Source organism: Actinia tenebrosa, unplaced genomic scaffold (genome assembly GCF_029948245.1).
Source record: "Actinia tenebrosa isolate PJP-AT-01 unplaced genomic scaffold, QUT_ActTen_1.0 PGA_scaffold17__23_contigs__length_9995812, whole genome shotgun sequence".
NCBI lineage: Eukaryota > Metazoa > Cnidaria > Anthozoa > Actiniaria > Actiniidae > Actinia > Actinia tenebrosa.
In genome coordinates, this window is record NW_028292577.1 from 343,559 (window position 1) to 363,829 (window position 20,271).

At 36.1% G+C, this 20,271-nt stretch overlaps 5 protein-coding genes across 5 annotated transcripts in view; 3 read left to right on the forward strand and 2 right to left on the reverse strand.

Moving 5' to 3' along the window:
- Nucleotides 1-519: 519 nt before the first annotated feature.
- Nucleotides 520-5,320, reverse strand: LOC116307987 (uncharacterized). The gene is made up of 7 exons (XM_089032109.1): nt 5,250-5,320; nt 3,262-3,394; nt 2,936-3,153; nt 2,733-2,859; nt 2,488-2,634; nt 1,912-2,158; nt 520-1,221 (listed from the first exon to the last, which is right to left on the reverse strand). Exons 2-7 carry the CDS (start codon nt 3,377-3,379, stop codon nt 927-929), a joined length of 1,152 nt encoding a protein of 383 aa, XP_088888235.1. The 5' UTR covers nt 3,380-3,394; nt 5,250-5,320; the 3' UTR covers nt 520-926.
- Nucleotides 5,321-6,989: 1,669 nt separating this feature from the next.
- On the reverse strand, nt 6,990-10,762 carry LOC116307988 (uncharacterized). Its single transcript, XM_089031979.1, has 7 exons — nt 10,663-10,762; nt 10,362-10,579; nt 10,159-10,285; nt 9,914-10,060; nt 9,698-9,766; nt 9,211-9,454; nt 6,990-8,964 (listed from the first exon to the last, which is right to left on the reverse strand). The coding sequence occupies exons 1-7, from the start codon at nt 10,760-10,762 to the stop codon at nt 8,673-8,675; spliced, it is 1,197 nt and encodes a 398-aa protein (XP_088888105.1). The 3' UTR covers nt 6,990-8,672.
- Nucleotides 10,763-12,589: 1,827 nt separating this feature from the next.
- Nucleotides 12,590-15,534, forward strand: LOC148910151 (uncharacterized). The gene is made up of 2 exons (XM_089031980.1): nt 12,590-15,420; nt 15,516-15,534. Exons 1-2 carry the CDS (start codon nt 12,590-12,592, stop codon nt 15,532-15,534), a joined length of 2,850 nt encoding a protein of 949 aa, XP_088888106.1.
- A 97-nt stretch (nt 15,535-15,631) lies between these two features.
- On the forward strand, nt 15,632-16,547 carry LOC148910152 (uncharacterized). Its single transcript, XM_089031981.1, has 2 exons — nt 15,632-16,433; nt 16,528-16,547. The coding sequence occupies exons 1-2, from the start codon at nt 15,665-15,667 to the stop codon at nt 16,545-16,547; spliced, it is 789 nt and encodes a 262-aa protein (XP_088888107.1). The 5' UTR covers nt 15,632-15,664.
- A 956-nt stretch (nt 16,548-17,503) lies between these two features.
- Nucleotides 17,504-20,271, forward strand: part of LOC116292686 (ubiquitin C-terminal hydrolase 7) — a 38,947-nt gene continuing 36,179 nt past the window's right edge. Inside the window, exons 1-3 of the mRNA XM_089031982.1 lie at nt 17,504-18,041; nt 18,146-18,421; nt 19,712-19,849. Of these exons, the coding sequence (XP_088888108.1) occupies nt 17,504-18,041; nt 18,146-18,421; nt 19,712-19,849 (952 nt within the window). The remainder of the gene's footprint in view (nt 18,042-18,145; nt 18,422-19,711; nt 19,850-20,271) is intronic.

Consider the following 20,271-nt stretch of genomic DNA (forward strand, 5'->3'; position numbering starts at 1 on the left):
ATAATTTCCAAACCAGGAACATGAACGAGTTTTTTCTTATTTAATAGTGCATGCAAAATAACATTTACAAGAAGTCCATATAAACATGATGCACGAAAGATGTTTGATGAACGAAAGATGTTTGTACCCAAGCTAGACCACACTGCATCTTGTTTATTGACTCAGAACAGGTCTATGAACATGCGCCATTACGTGTTTTTTTTTGTTTTTTTGTTTTTTTTGCCAATGAAATAAAAAAATCATTAGGTCAGGTGACGTGAACATTTGAGTGTGATACTTGATTGATGATAAGACTACCTGTCTATGTCGTTTTTCAAGTGATGCATTGCAATAATGTAATGGGGGGAGAGGGAGGGCTTGACCGACTTTGCGAATGACACTACAGAACTTGGAAAATATATTAAAAAATATGTTAATATGCTTTCTATTCCACTTCAAGGAACATAACCAACGTTCTGAAAGGATGGGCTACGGTCCCCCTCTTCACCCCCCCCCTGGATACGCCCCTGTATTACGGCAATTATAATTTAGGCTTTCGATGGAAATAAAATTCAAGAAATTGGTAGAGAGATGTGAAGTAAATCAGTGATGTTTATCCTCCTAGTATACAAAAAAGTTCGAGAGTATACTTTTGTCACACCAAGATACTGTATTAACAAACACAATATGAAATAATTAGTCCTAAGTTTCAAGCATGGACACTAAGTTTTGGCACTTTATGAAGTCCAATTTATCAGGCATGTTTGAAAGTCAAATTTACATATGTTTTGACTAATTCGCATACGGATTCAGAGCATGCGCAGACGTTTTTCACTCGTGTCGCTGAAAGGCACAAATGCGCAAACGTTTTTCTCTAGTGTCGGTTGCCATAGCAAAATATTTATCATTTGTGGCCACGTCTTTTCTCATTCAATCAAATCCAAAAGTTAACGCACAAACATCAAATAGGTATCCCCAACGCGATTGCCGCCGTTGGTGCCATCGTCGCATCTATAGTCACCAGAGATAAAGGATAGCGCATGTGTATTTGGCCATAAAGCTACACGATTGTATGGTCGCCATTCGCCAGTCCTTTGCGAATGTCCCCATGTATTGGTACTTGGAGTTCCTCCTTTGTGGCCCCATTTGGCACAGTTGGCTGCAAGCTGGGATTGGTCATCAGGAAGACGAACGAATGACTTACAAGCTTTTGCATATGGGGAATTCTTGACGATTAGGTACCTTGGAATATATTGTAAATATGACTATTAGTAATATTAGTATCACGAAAGCAAGACTACTACTACTACCTTGAAGAAAAAGAGTGGGATATTACAGTAAGGTAATCAACTTGTTGAGTTGCTTATATATGATTGTTGTGTTAAAAGATATAGGTTTGCATACACACGAAAAAAACTTAAAGAAAAATAGGGATCAATCTTTTCTCAAGTAAAAGACCTCGTTATCGCTAACTACTACCTTAAGTAGAGCAGTGGAGCGGCGCAGCTCAATGAGCTCGAAAACACACTGCAGTGAAAACACAAGCTCGCGGATACAACGCGGTCGTGACATGGCAAGGCATACGCCGGACCAATCAAGAATTTACTTTCCATCCAATCAATAGTATAGGCACAAAGACGGCGCGCACATGGTCATGGTCATGCCAAAGTCACGGCACTGCTAGGCCAATAATATTGCGTTAGAAAAAAACAGCCAATTAAAATTCTAGAAAACATCACGTTCACGCAAGGCACGCATACGCGGCACTGAACATTTCACAGTCATACAAAAACTGCTCTAACAGAACCTTTATTTATACAAAAAATTCCCGCGCGCGTGACCATGAAAAGCAACGACAAATCTTTCTCTTTCAGCGATGAATCTTTTCTATAGTGCTAAGATACCGAATAGTTGATAAACCGTGGTAAATACCTCACAGCATCGTATCCCAAATCATTTTTGGCCGTCATGATGTGAACTACTCTGCCAACAGATGCTTTACGACAATAGTACCGTAACTGTGTGAACCCCATCTCTTGTTTCAGTTGCCGAAGTGCAGGTTGTGAGACGAACTGATATCTTCCTGGACTAGAAATGCCACGATAACTGCCAAGCCCATTAAAGCTATCGCTTGGAGGAGTCTGGTGTAAAGTCAAATTCTTGATCAAAGTCCAACCTCCTGTCAAAGATTGATTGTAACTGTAAAACACGATCCTTGGGTTTGCTGCTGTTTCATGGGTCAATCCAGTAGCACAGGGAGCCAACACATGCATCAACACCAACACATCTTGCCTCTGTCAGGGGTCATGTCACAGTACACAGTGAATGGGGTTCCTGTGTTGCCTGGGTTAATCCAGTATCACAGGGAGCCCACACATGCTTCACATTAACACATCTTACCTCCGTCAGTGGTCATGTCACAGTACACAGTGAATGGGCTTCCTGTGTTGCCTGGGTTAATCCAGTATCACAGGAAGCCCACACATGCTTTACATTAACACATCTTACCTCCGTCAGTGATCATGTCACAGTACACAGTGAATGGGGTTCCTGTGTTGCCTGGGTTAATCCAGTATCTACCATCTCCAGTGTCTTGTGCAGTGTTCTTGATGTTCAGACATGAATGGCCTGGGTTACTTGACGATGAACCAATACCTGTTAAACAATAAAGAAATTTGTTTATCCTTTAAGGCGTGAGTGACCATTTCCCGCTATAATGTTACCAAGTGTTAGGCGATGATCAGTCTACGTACCGGTCCAGGTCTCACAGTATTGACCAATGTATCCAGGTTTACACAGACACTCGTAAGAATCAGTACATTCATCGATGCCACACGTGCCGCCATTTTGACAAGGAGAAGAAGCGCACACGGGTAAAACCTGAAAATGAAACATCACAACTTAGTACAGAAATATTTCTAATGATAAATAATAATAAATAATAATTTGTACTTACGAACTGCTCAGCGTCATAGTACGTAAAGCCTGGTTTGATGACGTAATCAGATGACGCGGAGGTCTTTGTGTGGTCACTAAGCTCACATACGTGGAGTGGAGAACCCGTTTCTTGGTAATTGTACGACTTACAACCACTAGTTTGAAGACATTGGTCAGCACAGTCGAAACGGGAAGTGACGTCATGGCTCGATATCACGTGACCACTCAGTGCTCGATCTGAGGATTGGATGAAAATTCATCTACTATATTGTAAATTGGTGCTACACTTAAAGCAAAAAGAGCTTGGAAGAATGGTTTTGTTTTCTCTCATATAAAGTTAATTACCTCGTTGGGCTTTTTTGAAAATCGCCATCTTCTTACAAGTACCTCTGTAAGGACCGAGGGCGTAGGACGATACTGCGCATGTCAGAAGCACGAACACGAAAAGGTTGGTTGCTGACATTATGCAAGAACCCTGCTACGAATTAAAAGAATATGAGCTTTATATTGGAAATTTTGCTTTGTGATTTTAAATATAATTTACTTTGATTCTAGCTGCAGATATTTGATGAATGCAAAATGCAGCTATTTCACCTCCAGACATTTCGTATAAAATTCAAACCTCCTGTTTTTCAGCTAAACAGCAATGGACAGAGGAAAATTAATAATAGAGTCAAGATATGTTAAATCAAAAGGAAATGTTATTTTGGTCCAGTAATGACGTCATATTACGCGAGAATCCAACGTGGTGGAAACTGCATGATTACTGTGCGGATACCCCAAACCGGGACACTTTGATAAACTAGTATCATTAACCAATCATATTACGACATTTAGTTCAAGGTTTTTAACCAGCCAATCAGATAGCGCACCGATATTATAAGAGGGTGAGAACGTGATAATCTGATTGGCTAACACTGTTATCAGTTCAATCACTGTCTAGTTTACTGCTATCTGATTGGTCAGTTTTATTCAAATGGTCCCTGTTATTGCGTCCGCACAGTAACGCAGGAGAATAACATAACACCTATCACGTCCACAAACATACAAATTGATTTTCTACATTCCTTATATATAGTGGCGGTTTTTAAGGGGCAATTGCCCTATTTCACTATGACCTCACTGGTTGTTTACGTGGGGGATAGGATCGCCAAATCCAATAGAAAATTCAACAAAATTTACTCCTAGCGAAACAGTTTAATATAATATGTGTTAATATGTACTAAAACATATTCTGAGCGTTTGCTGGCTACTCTACTTCTCTTCGTGGATTGATACGGGTTTGAGAACAATTTTCGATGAACTTGCGTTGATTTGACCCCCTCCGACAATCATGATCCTTTGCGTTTAAACAATAGATTGTTTTGATGTGATTCCTTTTTTTTGTTTTTGTTTTTGTTTTTCTTTCTTTTTTTTTCTTTCTCCTTGTGTGTGAGTTTATTTGTGTGTTTTTCTTGCAGCGAGCAGAGCTGGTAGCTGGTTGGGTGTCTTGCGATTTGAGGGATTTCTCTCTCGATTATTTTCGGTTTTTCTTGCTCCGTAAATACATGAATAATGTGCACTCAGGGCCGTAACCAGGGGGGAGCACAGGGTGCACGTGCACCCTCCATAAAAGCTTAAGGTCTGCTCATCCATCTCCTTTCTTTTGGTTATCTTTTTTTTTGTTGGTTCTGCAAATTGTTTCCTGTGCACCTCCCTGCACGATCCCTGGTTACGCCACTGAGTTGGTAATAAAGAAAACCGATCAGTGGTCCGATTTTATTCGATGTGCACCGTCCTTGTAAAAGTTCTGGTTACGGCCCTGGCATTTATCTATCACATAATTTTCCTTGGATTTAATTTAACTCGATATATTTAGCTGAAGAATCAAAACTGAAATATTGCTAATTGTCAAAAATACCAAATTATATAAAACCAGTTTGCGAAAGTTTATGATACGTTAAAATAATAAATTGAAAAATTAACCGTTTTGTGAACTAAGAAAATATATTCCGTGAATAAAGATGCTGGGTTATGCACAAAACCAGATGTGGAAAGTAATTTAGTTGTTTGGATGCTAAATTTCATTGAAACATGCTTCGTTATATATCTTAGTCATGAGCGAGAGATCAATGATTAAGATATATAACGAAGTATATTTTAATGAAATTTAGCATCCAAACCTCTTTCATTCTTTCTCTCTCTGTCTCTCTCTGTCTCTCCCTTACTTTTTTTATTCTTTCTCTCTCTCTCTCTCTCTCTCTCTCTCTCTCTCTTTCACTTTTGGCTTTTCCCTCCTTATAAGCATAAAGGCAAATAGAAGCCCCAGTAAATTGAATTAAGCCTTTTTTTACCTTCAAAAAATTTTTCTTCGCACGAGCTGCTGATTCCTACCTTTTAAAAAGGTGTCTGAGTAAAGACTCTTATAGCTGGAAACGAGAAACAATAAGGGATGGTAGTGATAAATTATTTATAAAAGAGGTATATTTGCACAATTTTTCAATTAGACGTTATTCATCTGATTCATCTTCGTGCTATTTATATAATCAGGACAGAGATTTCCGGCACCCTTGAGTTGATATTTTGTCATTACTATTTCACTGATCAGGAAAAAATAATTTACTAACTAATAATTTCTGTCGTACCGGCCTAGTTAGTTAATACTGAGAGGTTTTTCGACCATATAAGAAAGGTTTCATGGTCTCCTTTGACTTTGATATTAGTTTCTATTGTATGTTGAAGTCATGGAAGCCATTGAGTGAAAATATGACTCAGTGAGACGCTACTGTGATGTAATCTAGCCTTGTTCCCATGGGCCTTATTCACGGGGCAGCCATGTTAGATTGAACAATAGATTCCACCTCGCGTAGCCTCAAATTCAAGCACTTGAGAATTAATTTATGCTGGGGAAACAAAGGTTTTTATTTTCTTGAGAATAAACATGCCGCAGTGTGATAAAGGTCCATTGCCAGTCAAAACGGCGGAAGCCAAGCAACCGAATACAAACCGTTTGAAATTCCACGGACTCATCTGGAACACATGAATATTCTGCGCAAGATCGAGCCTAAACCTGGGTAACAGAGAACAAGAAAGTATTCGCTTGAATGACGACCATGAAAGAAGGGTTTCAAGCCAAGTTTGAATTGGATGTGTTCATAATTTACTGTACTTTCAACCAAGTCCAGCCACGACTTTAAACCATTGTTCCGTGCCCGTCATTTAGTTGAGTTCGGAAACGGTCTGTTTCTATTCTATTTCATTAAATATTCATTAGCTATCCTGATGACGTAGCAATATTTAAGGAAGAGTAATGATGAAAAGGTAAAACTGACGCTAGTCCGAAACGTCAGTAAGTTTTTTCATCTTTTCACGGTGTATAATTTACCTTTTCATCATTACTGTTTCATTATAAACACCGACGCAGCTCACACTAGTTTTTAGCTAGTTATATCTATTTAAGGAAGAATTGATTATGCAAAAATGTCATTTGGCGCGAACAAGTGTGGATGATCATCCGTTGTTCTATCGTGTCCAGCTGATCGTTTTTTTAAAATCAGGATAAATAAAGATATTATAATTATGATGATGATGATCATCATTATTATTATCACCCTTCCTGTTTACTTATTGGCTTATTCCCACGAGCCTGCTCGTCTGGGGTGATTTCCCATACCTTAATTAACTGAGTGCTGCAATTAGACAATACATCTTTGGTTTTGTTTCACGGATATATGACGTACTTGTACTCTTGCACAGTACCTGTCCCTTAATCTTGGCGTTGGTATCTCAAGATTAGCTGTGTTTACATTAGTAGTATACCCACAAAGAATTGTACCCTCAAACACCGTGGCTCAGGAAATGCCATTCCGCCTTTAATGTACGGATTACGCAGGATAGACCAGGACAATGTTCTAGCCGAGGCATCAGGAGACTGAGAAACAAGCCGGCCCCCGGACGGTATTTACAGCTTATCCCTTGCACTTTTAAACTGGGATGCAAGTCGTTTTGAAGACGTCCCTTTGAAGTCAAAATATTCCGCAAATCTATCAATATTCAAAAGACTCAGGTACGCTGAAGGAATGTCTGTTGTGACAACTTTTTATTTTCATTTAACCCAGTTGTAGCTTACAATTTAAGTGCAAAAATCGTGCTACACAAACTGAGGCATAGCCAGGTCGAACAGAAAGACTGTTTATTCCTTAGTCGGCAGCTTGGCGGTCAGTAGGACTAGGACTTCCCTGCTAGCAGAGTCTCTCTTCTCTTTCTCTCCCTTCTTTCAGGTGGGGAGGAAGGAGACTCTGCCGATGTAGAGCGTTTCCTTTGATACACCGCCGTCCACGATGGTGGACGAACAAAACCAGTTTTAAAACCGGTGTTTAACCGATTACATGTAGTGCGCATGATCAAATGTAACACAACTTGGCGCCAAACACCGTTTGACGAGAGCGGCTGTCAAAATCATGGCAGCGTTGCTAAGTTACGCCACGCATGCGCGACAGAAATAACGTCCTACATCGGCCTACAGAGTCTATTTTTCTCTCTCAACCAAAACAAAAGGAAAATATGCTCTGCTAGCAGGGAAGACTAGCACTTTCCTAACTCCACAACAAAACTTCCTTACTTAGGTCTGTACCTTCCAGTAGCTTAGCTTTGCTCACAATGGAACTAAGTGCTAGTATAAGAATACAATAGAGATTTTAAAATGTGAAAAGAATTAAATCTATAAGCATTCTGAGGTTATAAAAAAGCTTGGTCGAGTTGGTATCAAAGTGCCATATATTGTGGGATTGTTAAAGTGGTCAGATATTCCCAAGATGGCGTCTATAGTTCGTCCTAAAACAGTCCCACAATACACTTCAATGCATACTAGATTCAGTAGATATAACTAACTAAAAACTAGTGTGAGCTGCGTCGGTGTTTCTAATAAAACAGTAATGATAAAAAGGTAAATTATACACCGTGAAAAGATGAAAAAACTTACTGACGTTTCGGACGCTAGTCCTTCGTCGGATTCAGTGTTTATTCTTGACCTCAGAATGGCTATATTCATACCAAGGTTTTTCTTGATTTTATGATGCCCTTAGTATGATTTGTCTGACAGTGTTCGTACCGTGTATCCGGTATTTGATTGGATGGAGGTGAGAGTAAGTCTCGTGCAATATAATTGGTCTGCCGTCAGACAGCGAGCTTTTCACAGCTCTAATTATAACTCTTGATAAGTAGTTGCTTGGAGAAGCATAAACTATATGTTTCCTATCGCTGTCCTTTCTAATTATAACTGTCGTCGATATCAGGTTGAATGAAGAATGAAGATCAAATGCTTCAGTTAACAAATATATTATTGAGAGACGAAGTAGAAAAAGTGAATTCTAATTGAAAGTTGCCCAAGCATGTAAGCGCCTTTCTTGTCACATTATTGATGGGTTGCAAGCATTCCCCAAGAGAGTCAAAAGACAAAAGCATGGCGGGCATTGTGGTGCCGTTAACAATGGATGCTAATGAGAAATCTTTTGTTAAATGGCACCAACAAGCCGCGATGACGTAACGTGCAATCGTGGAATAGGGTGAATTTGGTCTTTTTATATTGGTGCTTTTAAATACTAGAAAATATCTATTATTTAACCCGTAAATTCTAAGCATAGTTCAACCTCATGTTATTTGGTGCATTAAAAGATTCAGTTTATGGAGGAAACGATGCATCTGAAGCGGGATTTGGCTGAACTTTATCAAACACTACTGAGTAACATTTTATGGTCAGCAGGCGGATTATCTTGAACTTAACGTACAAACATCTTCCAAGCGTCACCAGCTTGTCCACCAGACACATTATCATCGCATTTGTGTTCCCCGCTAATAATTGTATTAACATGTGTACCTGACCAGAATGCAACTTTATTGTACGGCCTCAACGGACCTGTAGATGACGAGTGTCCCCACGTATCGGTATTGGTCCCTCCGTTTTGGAAGCCCCACTTGGCACAGTTGGCGGCCAGCAGCGATTGATCATCAGGAAGACGAATAAATGAGTTACAAGCAGTTGCAGGCGAAGAAGCATCCTCAATCATGAACCTACAAAAAAAGAAATAACAAAACGAGTATTTTTCATAAATGTCTATTTTTTCGCATGGACTATCAATTAGGACACAAATAGTGGTAATATTAGAATAGATCTATATGTCCCTTCACATAAGTCGTACGTACTGTCTTCCCACTTTCCTTTAAGGCATCCCCTTAACTATCTTATTTAGTTTCATGTTTATATAACAGAATACAGAATCTGGTTCAAAAGCTATCAAACAATCATCAGATAAACACCTCACAGCATCGTATCCCGAATCGTTCTTGGCCGTCATAATGTGAAATACTCTGCCAACAGATGCTTTACGACAGTAGTACCGTAACTGTGTGAACCCCATCTCTTGTTTCAGTTGCAGAAGTGCAGGTTGTGTGACGAATTCATATAGACTCAGATTAGATATCTGCCGATAGTTGGTACAACGGGCAAAGCCAGAAAGGGGTGGGCCCGTCAGAGTAAAGTTTTTGATCAGCGTCCACCCGCCTAAAAACAACGATTACAAATTATTTTACTGTAAGGAGAAATTATATGAATGAAACAGACAGTCTACTATCTAATCTACAATCTCCCTCATTTTGGTTGAAATTATTGTTATTGTATTTTTAAAACTGAACTCAACACGTAACCATGCGGTTTGCTCGATATTTCAGATACTTTCAGTACATTTGCCTGGGTTAATCCAGTATCACAGGGAGCCCACATATGCTTCACATTAACACATCTTACCTCCGTCAGTGGTCATGTCACAGTACACAGTGAATGGGGTTCCTGTGTTGTCTGGGTTAATCCAGTATCACAGGGAGCCCATACATGCTTCACATTAACACATCTTACCTCCGTCAGTGGTCATGTCACAGTACACAGTGAATGGGCTTCCTGTGTTGCCTGGGTTAATCCAGTATCACAGGGAGCCCACATATGCTTCACATTAACATATCTTACCTCCGTCAGTGGTCATGTCACAGTACACAGTGAATGGGGTTCCTGTGTTGTCTGGGTTAATCCAGTATCTACCATCTCCAATGTCTTGTGCAGTGTTTTTGATGTTCAGACATGAATGGCCTGGGTTACTTGACGATGAAGCAATACCTGTTAAACAATAAAGAAATTTGTTTATCCTTTAAGGCGTGAGTGACAGTTTCCCGCTAAAATGGTACCAAGTGTTGGGCGATGGTCAGTCTACGTACCGGTCCAGGTCTCACAGTATTGACCAATGTATCCAGGTTTACACAGACACTCGTAAGAATCAGTACATTCATCGATACCACACGTGCCGCCATTTTGACAAGGAGAAGAAGCGCACACGGGTAAAACCTGAAAATGAAACATCACAACTTAATACAGAAATATTTCTAATGATAAATAATAATAAATAATAATTTGTACTTACGAAGTGCTCAGCGTCATAGTACGTAAAGCCTGGTTTGATGACGTAATCAGATGACGCGGAGGTCTTTGTGTGGTTACTAAGCTCACATACGTGGAGTGGAGAACCTGTTTCTTGGTAATTGTACGACTTACAACCACCAGTTTCAAGACATTTGAATGCACAGTGGAAACGGGAAGTGACGTCATGGCTTGATATCACGTAACCACTCAGTGCTCGACCTGTTAATTTCATAGAATGAAAACTGAGTTTTAAAAAGTAATACTTTTGTTGTAAAAAAAGCCAAATGAATTCAACTTCTCACCTTTTTGACTTTTGTCAAAAATCGCCATCTTTTTGCAAATTGCTCCGCAGGACGCTATTGCGCATGTCAGAAACATCAACGAATAAAGATTGCATGACATATCTAGACTTAAATCAGAAAAATGATGGTTATGTATTGAAACCGTTATGGGCATTAGTACTAAATACAAATACCAAATTTTATCTCGATTCAGTGACTCAATAGCTGAATTGGCCATGTTGAAACCGTGGTTAGAGGTTAGATGTAGTGAGAAAATAAATAAAAAATAAATAAATAAATAAAAAACCAGCAAGCAAACAAACAAACAGACAAACAAACTAAAATAAATAAATACAAATTCGTATCACGAAGAACTCCTACGAGGTTTTTGCATCGTAAAGATATATTTCTTGAAGACAATTGCTATACCTTTTTGTCGTGTCATTTCTGATATTTTACTCCAGGCATATAAAACACGGCCACTATGTTTTGGAGGGAAAATCTATAAAATTCTGGAAGAGAAAGGAAATTCCGAAACAAATTTCTATCAAAGACATTGGCAAAAGAAGAAGAAGGAAAAAAACCCTAAAGTTCCCTTTAAGGGGCTCTTTCAGCCGTGAGTTTCACTCTACAGGCATTACCATTACATTCTAAATATTCATGAGCTTGAGAAGTAATTTGAAACACTTGAGAGAGTTTTTCCTTCGATTTCCAAACACCTCAAAGTCAGTTAAAAAAACCCGGCTGCGCCTCGTTTTTTCAACTCAATTTTAGGTGTTTGGAAATCGAAGGAAGAACTCTCTCGCGTGTTTGAAATATTACTTCAAACAACAAGAAGAAAAAATATGAAGAGGAAGAGTTAAGTATAAGAAGAAATGAATACTGAATTCCCTCAAGCTGACAGGTGCATGCTATGTGTAGTCGGTATATATCGGACACATAAGACATGAAAACGCCATCTAGTTAAAATACAACTAAGAATGTACTTTACCTGGTGTAGACTAGAGTTGATATTATATCACTTAGATGTTTTGAAATCCAAATCAAAGTAGGATTTTTTTTTGCTGTCTTTTCGTTTCCCCCCTCCAATTTAAATGTACTCTTAAAAACAACTTCTATACGGCTGGGAAAGCGGTCCAAAGTTGAACCGAAACCTCATGTAGCATCTGATATATCCCTCGCTCGCACATTGACAGTCGCAAAACAAAATCTGAAAAGTTTTCTGTTATTGATTCCTTTTTCACGACGAGCCTAAGCAAAGAATGATTTTCGGATTACTCGGTCTGGTTCAATAAGAAAACAATTTCTTGAAGATTTCTTATAATTTATTTATAACGAGAACTACATTTACTGTTGAATAACATTGTTATATCTTTTCTTTATTATACACCAAAAGTTTGATAAACCTTGGAAAGTTGAAGAATCTAGAGTCAGTGGGAGATGTTTAGTGTTTTAAAGACTAACAATGGAAAGTGGAATTTCATTTTTATCATTTTCTTTTGGCGTCATATAGCAACCAGTAGTAGTCACTGGCCAGTTCGGGCGCAATTTAGCCATAGATTTTATTTTTGATTTTGCAGCTGGTTTTAGGCTTGATATCATCCGATTAAAATATTGCCTAGATATTATTAATGAAATAAAAAATGAGAAAACCAAATGAAGCTCTAATAATTGATTTATGTTTTTAATGTTACCAAAGATAATATTAGACAATTAAGGTGTGATTTTTAACCACCCCACATCCTAGGTTTCCGATGCTAGGTATCCTATGCTAGGTATTATATGCTAGGTTTACATCCTAGGTTTCCTATGCTAGGGTAAAAAAAATTTTGTATGAAAGTGGCTTAAAGAAATAATTATATAGTATATTATAAAGAAAATGCGTTCGGAAAATAGATATAAGGATAAGACTATTGATAATAATAATAATAATATGTCAAATAGTATAATGGATGAACCAGTACCAGAAATTGATATACCAATTTTAAAACCGGTAAAAACTACGAATATATCTAATAAGAATATGATCGAAACAGTTGCATACAGTGTTCAGAAGCAATTAAATGAGTTTGCTGACTGGATCATATCATATGTTCCACCAGATGTTAAGAAGACTGTAAATGAACGTGTGGAAGCATTGAAGAAAACAGTAAATGATATCTATAACGAAAAAGAGAAGCTAGTAGCTGAACAAAAGGAAATGAATATTGCATACAAGAAAGAGTCAGCAATGAAGGGTTTTTTATCGTCTTACAGAATAAAAGGTGAGGAAAAGATTGGCCCCAAATCGTTTATAGAAAAGTATAAGGCCATAGTTATTAGAACGGTTAAAAAACAGCAAAAGCCAATTAAAATGAAGTTAGTACTAGAGTGTGTATTTTATAAAAAGGAGAAAAAAGAGATTGTATACACATTTGGATATTTTCATAGTAATATAGTCATTATTGTACAAGCTACGAATATAGAAGATGTTTATGAAAAATTGACAGGTGATATATTAGAAAAGATTAGTAATTTCCAAAATAGTGGATCGGGTTGGATATTCAATAAAGTGGAGAATTTAGATATTCATATAGATAAATATAAGCCTATAACAGCAAAATCTTATATTCCATTGCCAGGAAAATTGAAGAGTAAAGAAGCTATTATTAATCCTAAGAATAAAGATAACCAATGTTTCAAGTGGTCAGTTACAAGAGCATTATTTCCTGAAAAAAGGGATAATGAAAGGATAACTAAAGCTCTTAGAAATAATAGTGAAAAACTATGTTGGGATGATATCGAATTTCCTGTTCAGCTGGATAAGATTACTAAATTTGAGAGTAATAATCCAGGATATCGAGTAAACGTGTATAGATATATCAATGAGTCTGTACCTATTAGGATAAGTGAGGTTGAAAATGAAGATAGTAAGAAAACGATAAATCTATTATTAATATCGAATGAAGAGGCTAATCACTATTGCTGGATAAAGAATATGAGTAGGTTAATATCATCTCAAATAACTAAAAATGGGCATTGTAGGTATTATTGTGAAAGGTGTCTAAACTCGTTTAAGACTAAGAAGGCTTTAGGCATACACTACGAGTATTGTAAGAACCACGAGGCGGTTAAGATTACATTACCAAAAAAGGGGTCAACAATCTCGTTTAACAATTATAAGCACTCCATGCGAGTTCCCTTTACCATCTATGCAGATTTTGAATGCTTCACAGAGAGTATCGATACATGCCAACAAAATGATGAAAGATCATATACTCAACGATACCAAAAACATAAACCATCCGGTTATTGTTATATGGTAAAATGTTATGATGATAGTATATATAAACCAAAATTGTATAGATATACTGCTAAGTCAGAGGATGAGGATATTAGTCAAAGATTTGTAGAATCGGTAGAAAAGGCTGTTAAAAATATCTATAAAAAATATCATTACAATAAGAAGGTTAATATGACGGACGAGGATAATATGAATTATGATAAAGCTACACGATGTCATATTTGTGATGAGGAGTTGAATGGTGATAAGGTATTAGATCATGATCATCTTACAGGTAAGTATCGAGGTGCAGCACATAACGAGTGTAATTTGAATTACAAAATGCCGAAGCATATACCAGTGATATTTCATAATTTAGCAGGTTATGATGCGCATTTATTTATCAAAAATCTAGGTTCTACAGATGGTAAAATAGATTGTATACCAAACAACGAAGAAAAGTATATTAGTTTCAAAAAGGAGATAATAGTAGATACATTTGAAGACAAGAATGGTAAAGTGTGCAATGTTAAACGTGAGATTAGATTCATAGATAGTTTAAAATTTATGGCTTCATCGTTGGATGTATTAGTTAGTAATATTACAGATTGTGGGAAATGTAAGACTTGCTCATGTGTAAGAAATAATAAAAAATGTGGAGAGTGTAGATCATGCTTATTTGGTAGTAAGAATTGTGAAAATCCATCTGATATGATGACATCGAATCTAAGAAAGTTTTATGGAGGGAAAAAGCTGAGACTATTGTTGAGAAAAGGTGTTTATCCATATGATTATGTCAACTCATTAGACAAATTAAATGAAACATATCTACCTCCAAAAAGTGAATTTTATAGCAAGTTGAATAGTCGTGATATTTCAGATGATGATTACGAACATGCAAAAGAAATATGGAAAACATTCAAAATAAGATCTATGAAAGAGTATCATGATCTATATCTTAAGAGTGATGTAATACTATTAGCTGATGTGTTTGAAGCGTTCAGAGATGTATGTATGGAGAATTATAAGTTAGATCCATGTTGGTATTACACAGCTCCGGGACTATCTTGGGATGCTATGCTGAAAAAGACGAAAATTAATCTTGAGTTGTTGTCAGATAGTGAAATGCTATTAATGATAGAATCTGGAATAAGAGGAGGGATCTCAATGATTAGTAAACGTTATGCAAAAGCTAATAACAAATACATGAAATCATTCAATAATAAGGAAGAGTCGAGATTCATCAAATACCTAGATGCTAATAATTTATATGGGTGGGCTATGTCACAGAAGTTACCTACACATGGGTTTAAATGGATGAATAAACTAGAGCTCAAGAACTGGAAAAAGCATCCATGTATACTAGAAGTAGATTTAGAGTATCCTGTTGAATTACATAATCTTCATAATGAGTATCCATTAGCACCTGAGAGGCTAATGATCAATAGAGTAGAAAAACTTATTCCTAACCTAGCTGATAAGACGAAATATGTAGTACACCATGAGACGTTGAAATTGTATGAAAGTCTTGGATTGAAAATAACGAATATCCATAGAGGTGTTACATTTCATGAGTCTGAGTGGTTGAAACAATATATTAGTCTTAACACAGAACTCCGTACAAAGGCTAAAAACGATTTCGAAAAAGACTTTTTCAAACTGATGAACAATAGCGTTTTTGGAAAGACCATGGAAAACATACGCAATAGACAGGATATTAGGCTAGTAACAAATGAAAAACAGACAGCTAAATTAATTAATATGCCTAATTATAAGAAAAGAACAATATTCTCAGAAAATTTAGCTGCTATTCATATGGGTAAAACAGAGTTAGTTTTCAATAAACCTATATACGTAGGTATGAGCATCTTAGATATTTCGAAGAATTTGATGTACGACTTCCATTATAATTATGTTAAACCAAAATATGGTAATAGATCGAATCTACTATTCACAGATACTGACAGTCTCATGTATGAGATTGAAACAGATGATTTTTATAAAGATATCGAGAAAGATATCGAGACAAAGTTTGATACAAGTAATTATCCAGAAGATCACCAAGGAGTAAAACAAAGGGTTAATAAAAAGGTTATTGGTATGATGAAAGATGAGACAGCAGGCCAAGAGATTACTGAATTTGTAGGATTGAGATCTAAACTATATGCTTATAAAACAGAAGAACATATTGGTAAGCGTTGCAAAGGTATTAAGAAATCAGTTGTAAAAAACCATATTTCATTTGATGATTATAAGGAATGCTTATTTGAAGGACGACAAATTATGAGAAAGATGAATGTAATCAGGAGCCACGGACATCAAATTTACACCGAAACAGTTAATAAAGTAGCTTTATCAAGAGATGATGACAAACGTGATATACACGCAGATGGTATCCATACAGATGCCTATGGTTATAAAAATATTGATGAATGGCTATATGATCATGAAAGAGGTGAATACATAAAACGTTATGAGGGTGTAATCGATCATTATGATAGAATAGCTTCACAAAATGTTTATAAACAAAGTAAGTCAAGCAAATTATTTTAAAACATTATCAGGTGGTAGAACAGTATCTTCGGGTACAATTTGTAATTCTTCTCTGACAAAATTCCTTTTAGGTGCACCATTAGAGAGGTAATATAATACAGGTTAGTTAGCTGAAACGACAGCCTTTGATATGTCATATATTCCTAATGACCATATAGGATCTGTCGCTCTTTTATTACCACCTTCCAACTCACCATAAGCGTACAAATATCTAACTTTTACGCCAGCAGGGAGTCTAATTTCATCTAGACCAACAGGTCTTTCATATTTCACATGATTTTCATTTACCTTTTCCAATTTAATTCCTTCAATAGGAGCTTTTCCAGTTATTCTTTTTACACCACTGTTTATACTTCGTATGACGGCTGGCAGTCTTTCAACCCATTCACGAGATCTTTCATTATTTTCCATTTTCATTTCTCTTGCATACTGATAGCTAAATAGTTTCTCAGCAATGGTTTGATTAGCGCGCTCGACTAATGCTTGGGCTCTATGATTATTAGCTTCTGATCTTTGTATTTTAACAGATTTATTTTTCATTATCTTTGTGACATCACCCATGAATTCAGTACCAGGGTCTATGATAATTGTTTCAGACCATTTCAAACGTCTAGAGTATATCTTTTCAAATCCTCTGGATACCTCTGATGAGTATTTAGACGTCAAAGGCTCAGCATCTATGTATCTACTTGCAATATCAACGACCACAAGAGCATATTTATAAGTCTTTCGTTTTACGGTATCATGAGGTAGAAATAATAAGTCTGCCTGATGTATTTGATTAACTTTTTCAACATTCCAGTGATATCTTGGGATGTAATTCGGTGGTGGTAAATATATCTGCCATACTGCTTGTTTTTCCAACCACTTTTTCACTATAGCTTTATCAATATTGGTGACATCAGCTAGTTTATTAATAGCTTCATAACCCTTCCAATAGCCTTGTGGACTATAATAATGGTTCGATAATTTTCTGTTATCCATATATAAAATATATAAAATATATAAAATATATAAAACAATGATATTTTATATACACTATATATAATGAGTCAATCAATATCACAAGTGCTAGATGTTAACCATGAATCGAGGAGACCTTTTGCTTTGAAAGCAGAAAGGAAACTACATAGAGTAACATTCAATCCTAGTAGTGCTAAGGCAGGTGAAACATTACGTGTAACCATACCAAAACTATCTGATAATTTCGTATATGTTCCAAACAGTATAGGTTTAATTTTTGATCTAGATATAACTAGTGATGAAACTAATAAGACAGTAGTTAATAATATAGGACGTAATCTAATAGAGGATATGAAATTTTCATATGGTGGAACAGAAATTTTAAATTTATCCAGATATGATTTATATTATACATATAAGGACTTATTCAAACTAGTCAGAGAACGTGACAATATGCTTATTCAAGGTGTATCTAGTGAGGATATGCGTAAGATAAGGACAGATGCTGGTGATAAGTCAACTGATGATGAGGAAGTAAGATTGGCTGAAATATATGGTAAAAAATATAAGATACCATTATCACACGAAATCATTGATAAACATGGTGTTCTTAATATGAGAGGTTTGAGAACGTAATAGAATTCCAGATCAAATTAACTGAGGATAAAAATATTAGTACCACGTCTGATAAAACTAAGACATTCTCTTATAAACTTAATAATATAGAACTAGAGTATGAGAGTATCCTAAGTGGAGAACTATCTAGAGAAGCAGCTATGAGCTACCAACTAGGAAAGGGTTTTTATTACGAATTTATAAAAAAATATAAAGATTTCGAGATAGATAACGTAAATGATAGCATTATTAATCAAAGTATAAATAATCCTATACGTAGTCTAACAGGAATACTAATGTTGTTCGAGAAACCATATGAAAATGGTGCTAGAGATAGTGAGAAATTCGTAAATCCAAATATAACGAAGATAGAGATCGATATTGATGGTATGTCTAAGAAATATATGAAAATGGTATGCTACCTACAGACATGTGGGATAGTGCTGTCAAACGATATGGATTAAGTGATAATATAACACAAAAGGATTTCTATAATAGTAAATACTCTATATGGATTGATACAAGAACATACTATGATGATATACTACATGGAGCAGGTCTTCATCTTAACACTATAGGAGATGGTGTAAGTATAAAGATGACTAGGACTGTAGGAAAAACAGCAGGAAAGATTAGATGCTATATGTATATAGTAGCTGATGCTGTTCTTGAAGTTGAAAATTCTGATTTGAAAGCAATAATGTATTAAAAAATTAGTATTATAATATACATATGGAAGAGTTAATACATAGGATACCCTACAATTGTATAATCGTTGGTCCTACTAACTGTGGTAAGACACAATTCCTAGTTGATATCCTAAGAGATTCCTATAAATGTATATTCGAATATATCATCTTAGTTTGTCCAACATACTCTAGAAATGAACGTATAGAGGTTTTGCTAATAATGATCCGCGATTTATAGTTGTACAACCTGATAGTAGTGATATAGATGATCTTAACCAAATATTACTAGATATCGAAACTGTTTTTTGTGGTTATCCGACGCTAGTCATCTTAGATGATATTGCATCCAGTAGTGAGGTTAAAAACGGTCAAATCAATTCATAAACTTAGCATTTAGTGCAAGGCATTCTAATATATCAGTTTGGGTGTTAACACAGCATTTAACCTCAATCTCAAAACCGTTTAGGGATAATATAGGTTGTATAGTTAGTTTTTTCACACCGAATAGAATATCGAATCAGACATTGTTTGATGAATATGGTGGAGAGTTAGACGCTGAGCATAGGAAACATTATATGAAGATACTAAAATCAGAAAAAATATGCTAGGATTTGTTTCTGCCTACGTCATCCATTTCATACATACGTGGAGATTCCAAATGGTTTAAAAAATTAAATATTAATATAATATATAATATGGAATCCATACTTGATCAATATGCCTGATAATAAATTAGAAACTATACCCGAAGAACCAATAGTAGAGGAAAAGAAACATATTAAAAAGAAGAAATCAACAGTTAAGAAAGATGAATAGTACTGCTGATATAGAAGAGAAACGTGAACATTAATCTATTTTAGCAGTTCTTGGCACGATAGAAACATATACTGGGCAAAAAATGTCCCTCGGAGATGTTAAGAGATTAGCATCGATAGACGTTAAAAATACTATAACCGATACCAAGTCATTTTGGGTAATCATGTGACAGGATCATTAGTTGATACAACCCTTAAGGCTGCTATTGAGTTAGCGAGTTATCTCTTACCTATCGATAATAAGGAATCGCTATCTTCTGATCTGAAAGAAAATCCATTAGTAGAAGACAAGAGCTATCTAATGCAGCTGGGTATGTAGTCTTAAAAGGTGGTCGTTTTCGTCGCCTTAGGCGAGTGGGCTACTTCAAGTCGCTAAACATATAGATCTTAGTAGTCTCAATAAAAGGAACCATTAGATGATATGATAAGTACTATAATGCAACTGTTGAGCAGAACTCTTGGAGCAACTCTGAGCAGACTCTTGAGCACTCTTGAGCAGAACAGAAATGAAAAAATCGCTGTAGAATATAAATGAGAAAATTATATAAATATTTATGAATTTCTAATTATATGTCTGAAGGATAATACACAAGATTGACAAATACCACAAGGAGCCCGTAGCAAAAAGTAAGAAACGTGTGAAAGGATCCTAAGGAAGGTTGCTGGCGGGAAAGACGCCTAGCTGAGTATCATAATAAAAATATTAGAGAAAAGGGCCGCAGTTGAAAATCGG

Excerpts from the sequence above, each read along its gene's own strand:
- LOC116307987 (XM_089032109.1), bottom strand. The coding sequence starts at position 3,379 with ATGTCAGCAACCAACCTTTTCGTGTTCGTGCTTCTGACATGCGCAGTA. Across the intron at positions 3,154-3,261 it reads TTTCAAAAAAGCCCAACGAG|ATCGAGCACTGAGTGGTCAC; the intron begins GTAATTAACTTT and ends TCCAATCCTCAG. Across the intron at positions 1,222-1,911 it reads TTGGGATACGATGCTGTGAG|GTACCTAATCGTCAAGAATT; the intron begins GTATTTACCACG and ends ATATATTCCAAG.
- LOC116307988 (XM_089031979.1), bottom strand. The coding sequence starts at position 10,762 with ATGTCATGCAATCTTTATTCGTTGATGTTTCTGACATGCGCAATAGCG. Across the intron at positions 9,767-9,913 it reads TGACATGACCACTGACGGAG|GATACTGGATTAACCCAGAC; the intron begins GTAAGATATGTT and ends TGGGCTCCCTGT. Across the intron at positions 9,455-9,697 it reads TGACATGACCACTGACGGAG|GCGGGTGGACGCTGATCAAA; the intron begins GTAAGATGTGTT and ends CGTTGTTTTTAG.
- LOC148910151 (XM_089031980.1), top strand. The coding sequence starts at position 12,590 with ATGGATGAACCAGTACCAGAAATTGATATACCAATTTTAAAACCGGTA.
- LOC148910152 (XM_089031981.1), top strand. The coding sequence starts at position 15,665 with ATGCCTAATTATAAGAAAAGAACAATATTCTCAGAAAATTTAGCTGCT. Across the intron at positions 16,434-16,527 it reads ACAAAATGTTTATAAACAAA|GTGCACCATTAGAGAGGTAA; the intron begins GTAAGTCAAGCA and ends AATTCCTTTTAG.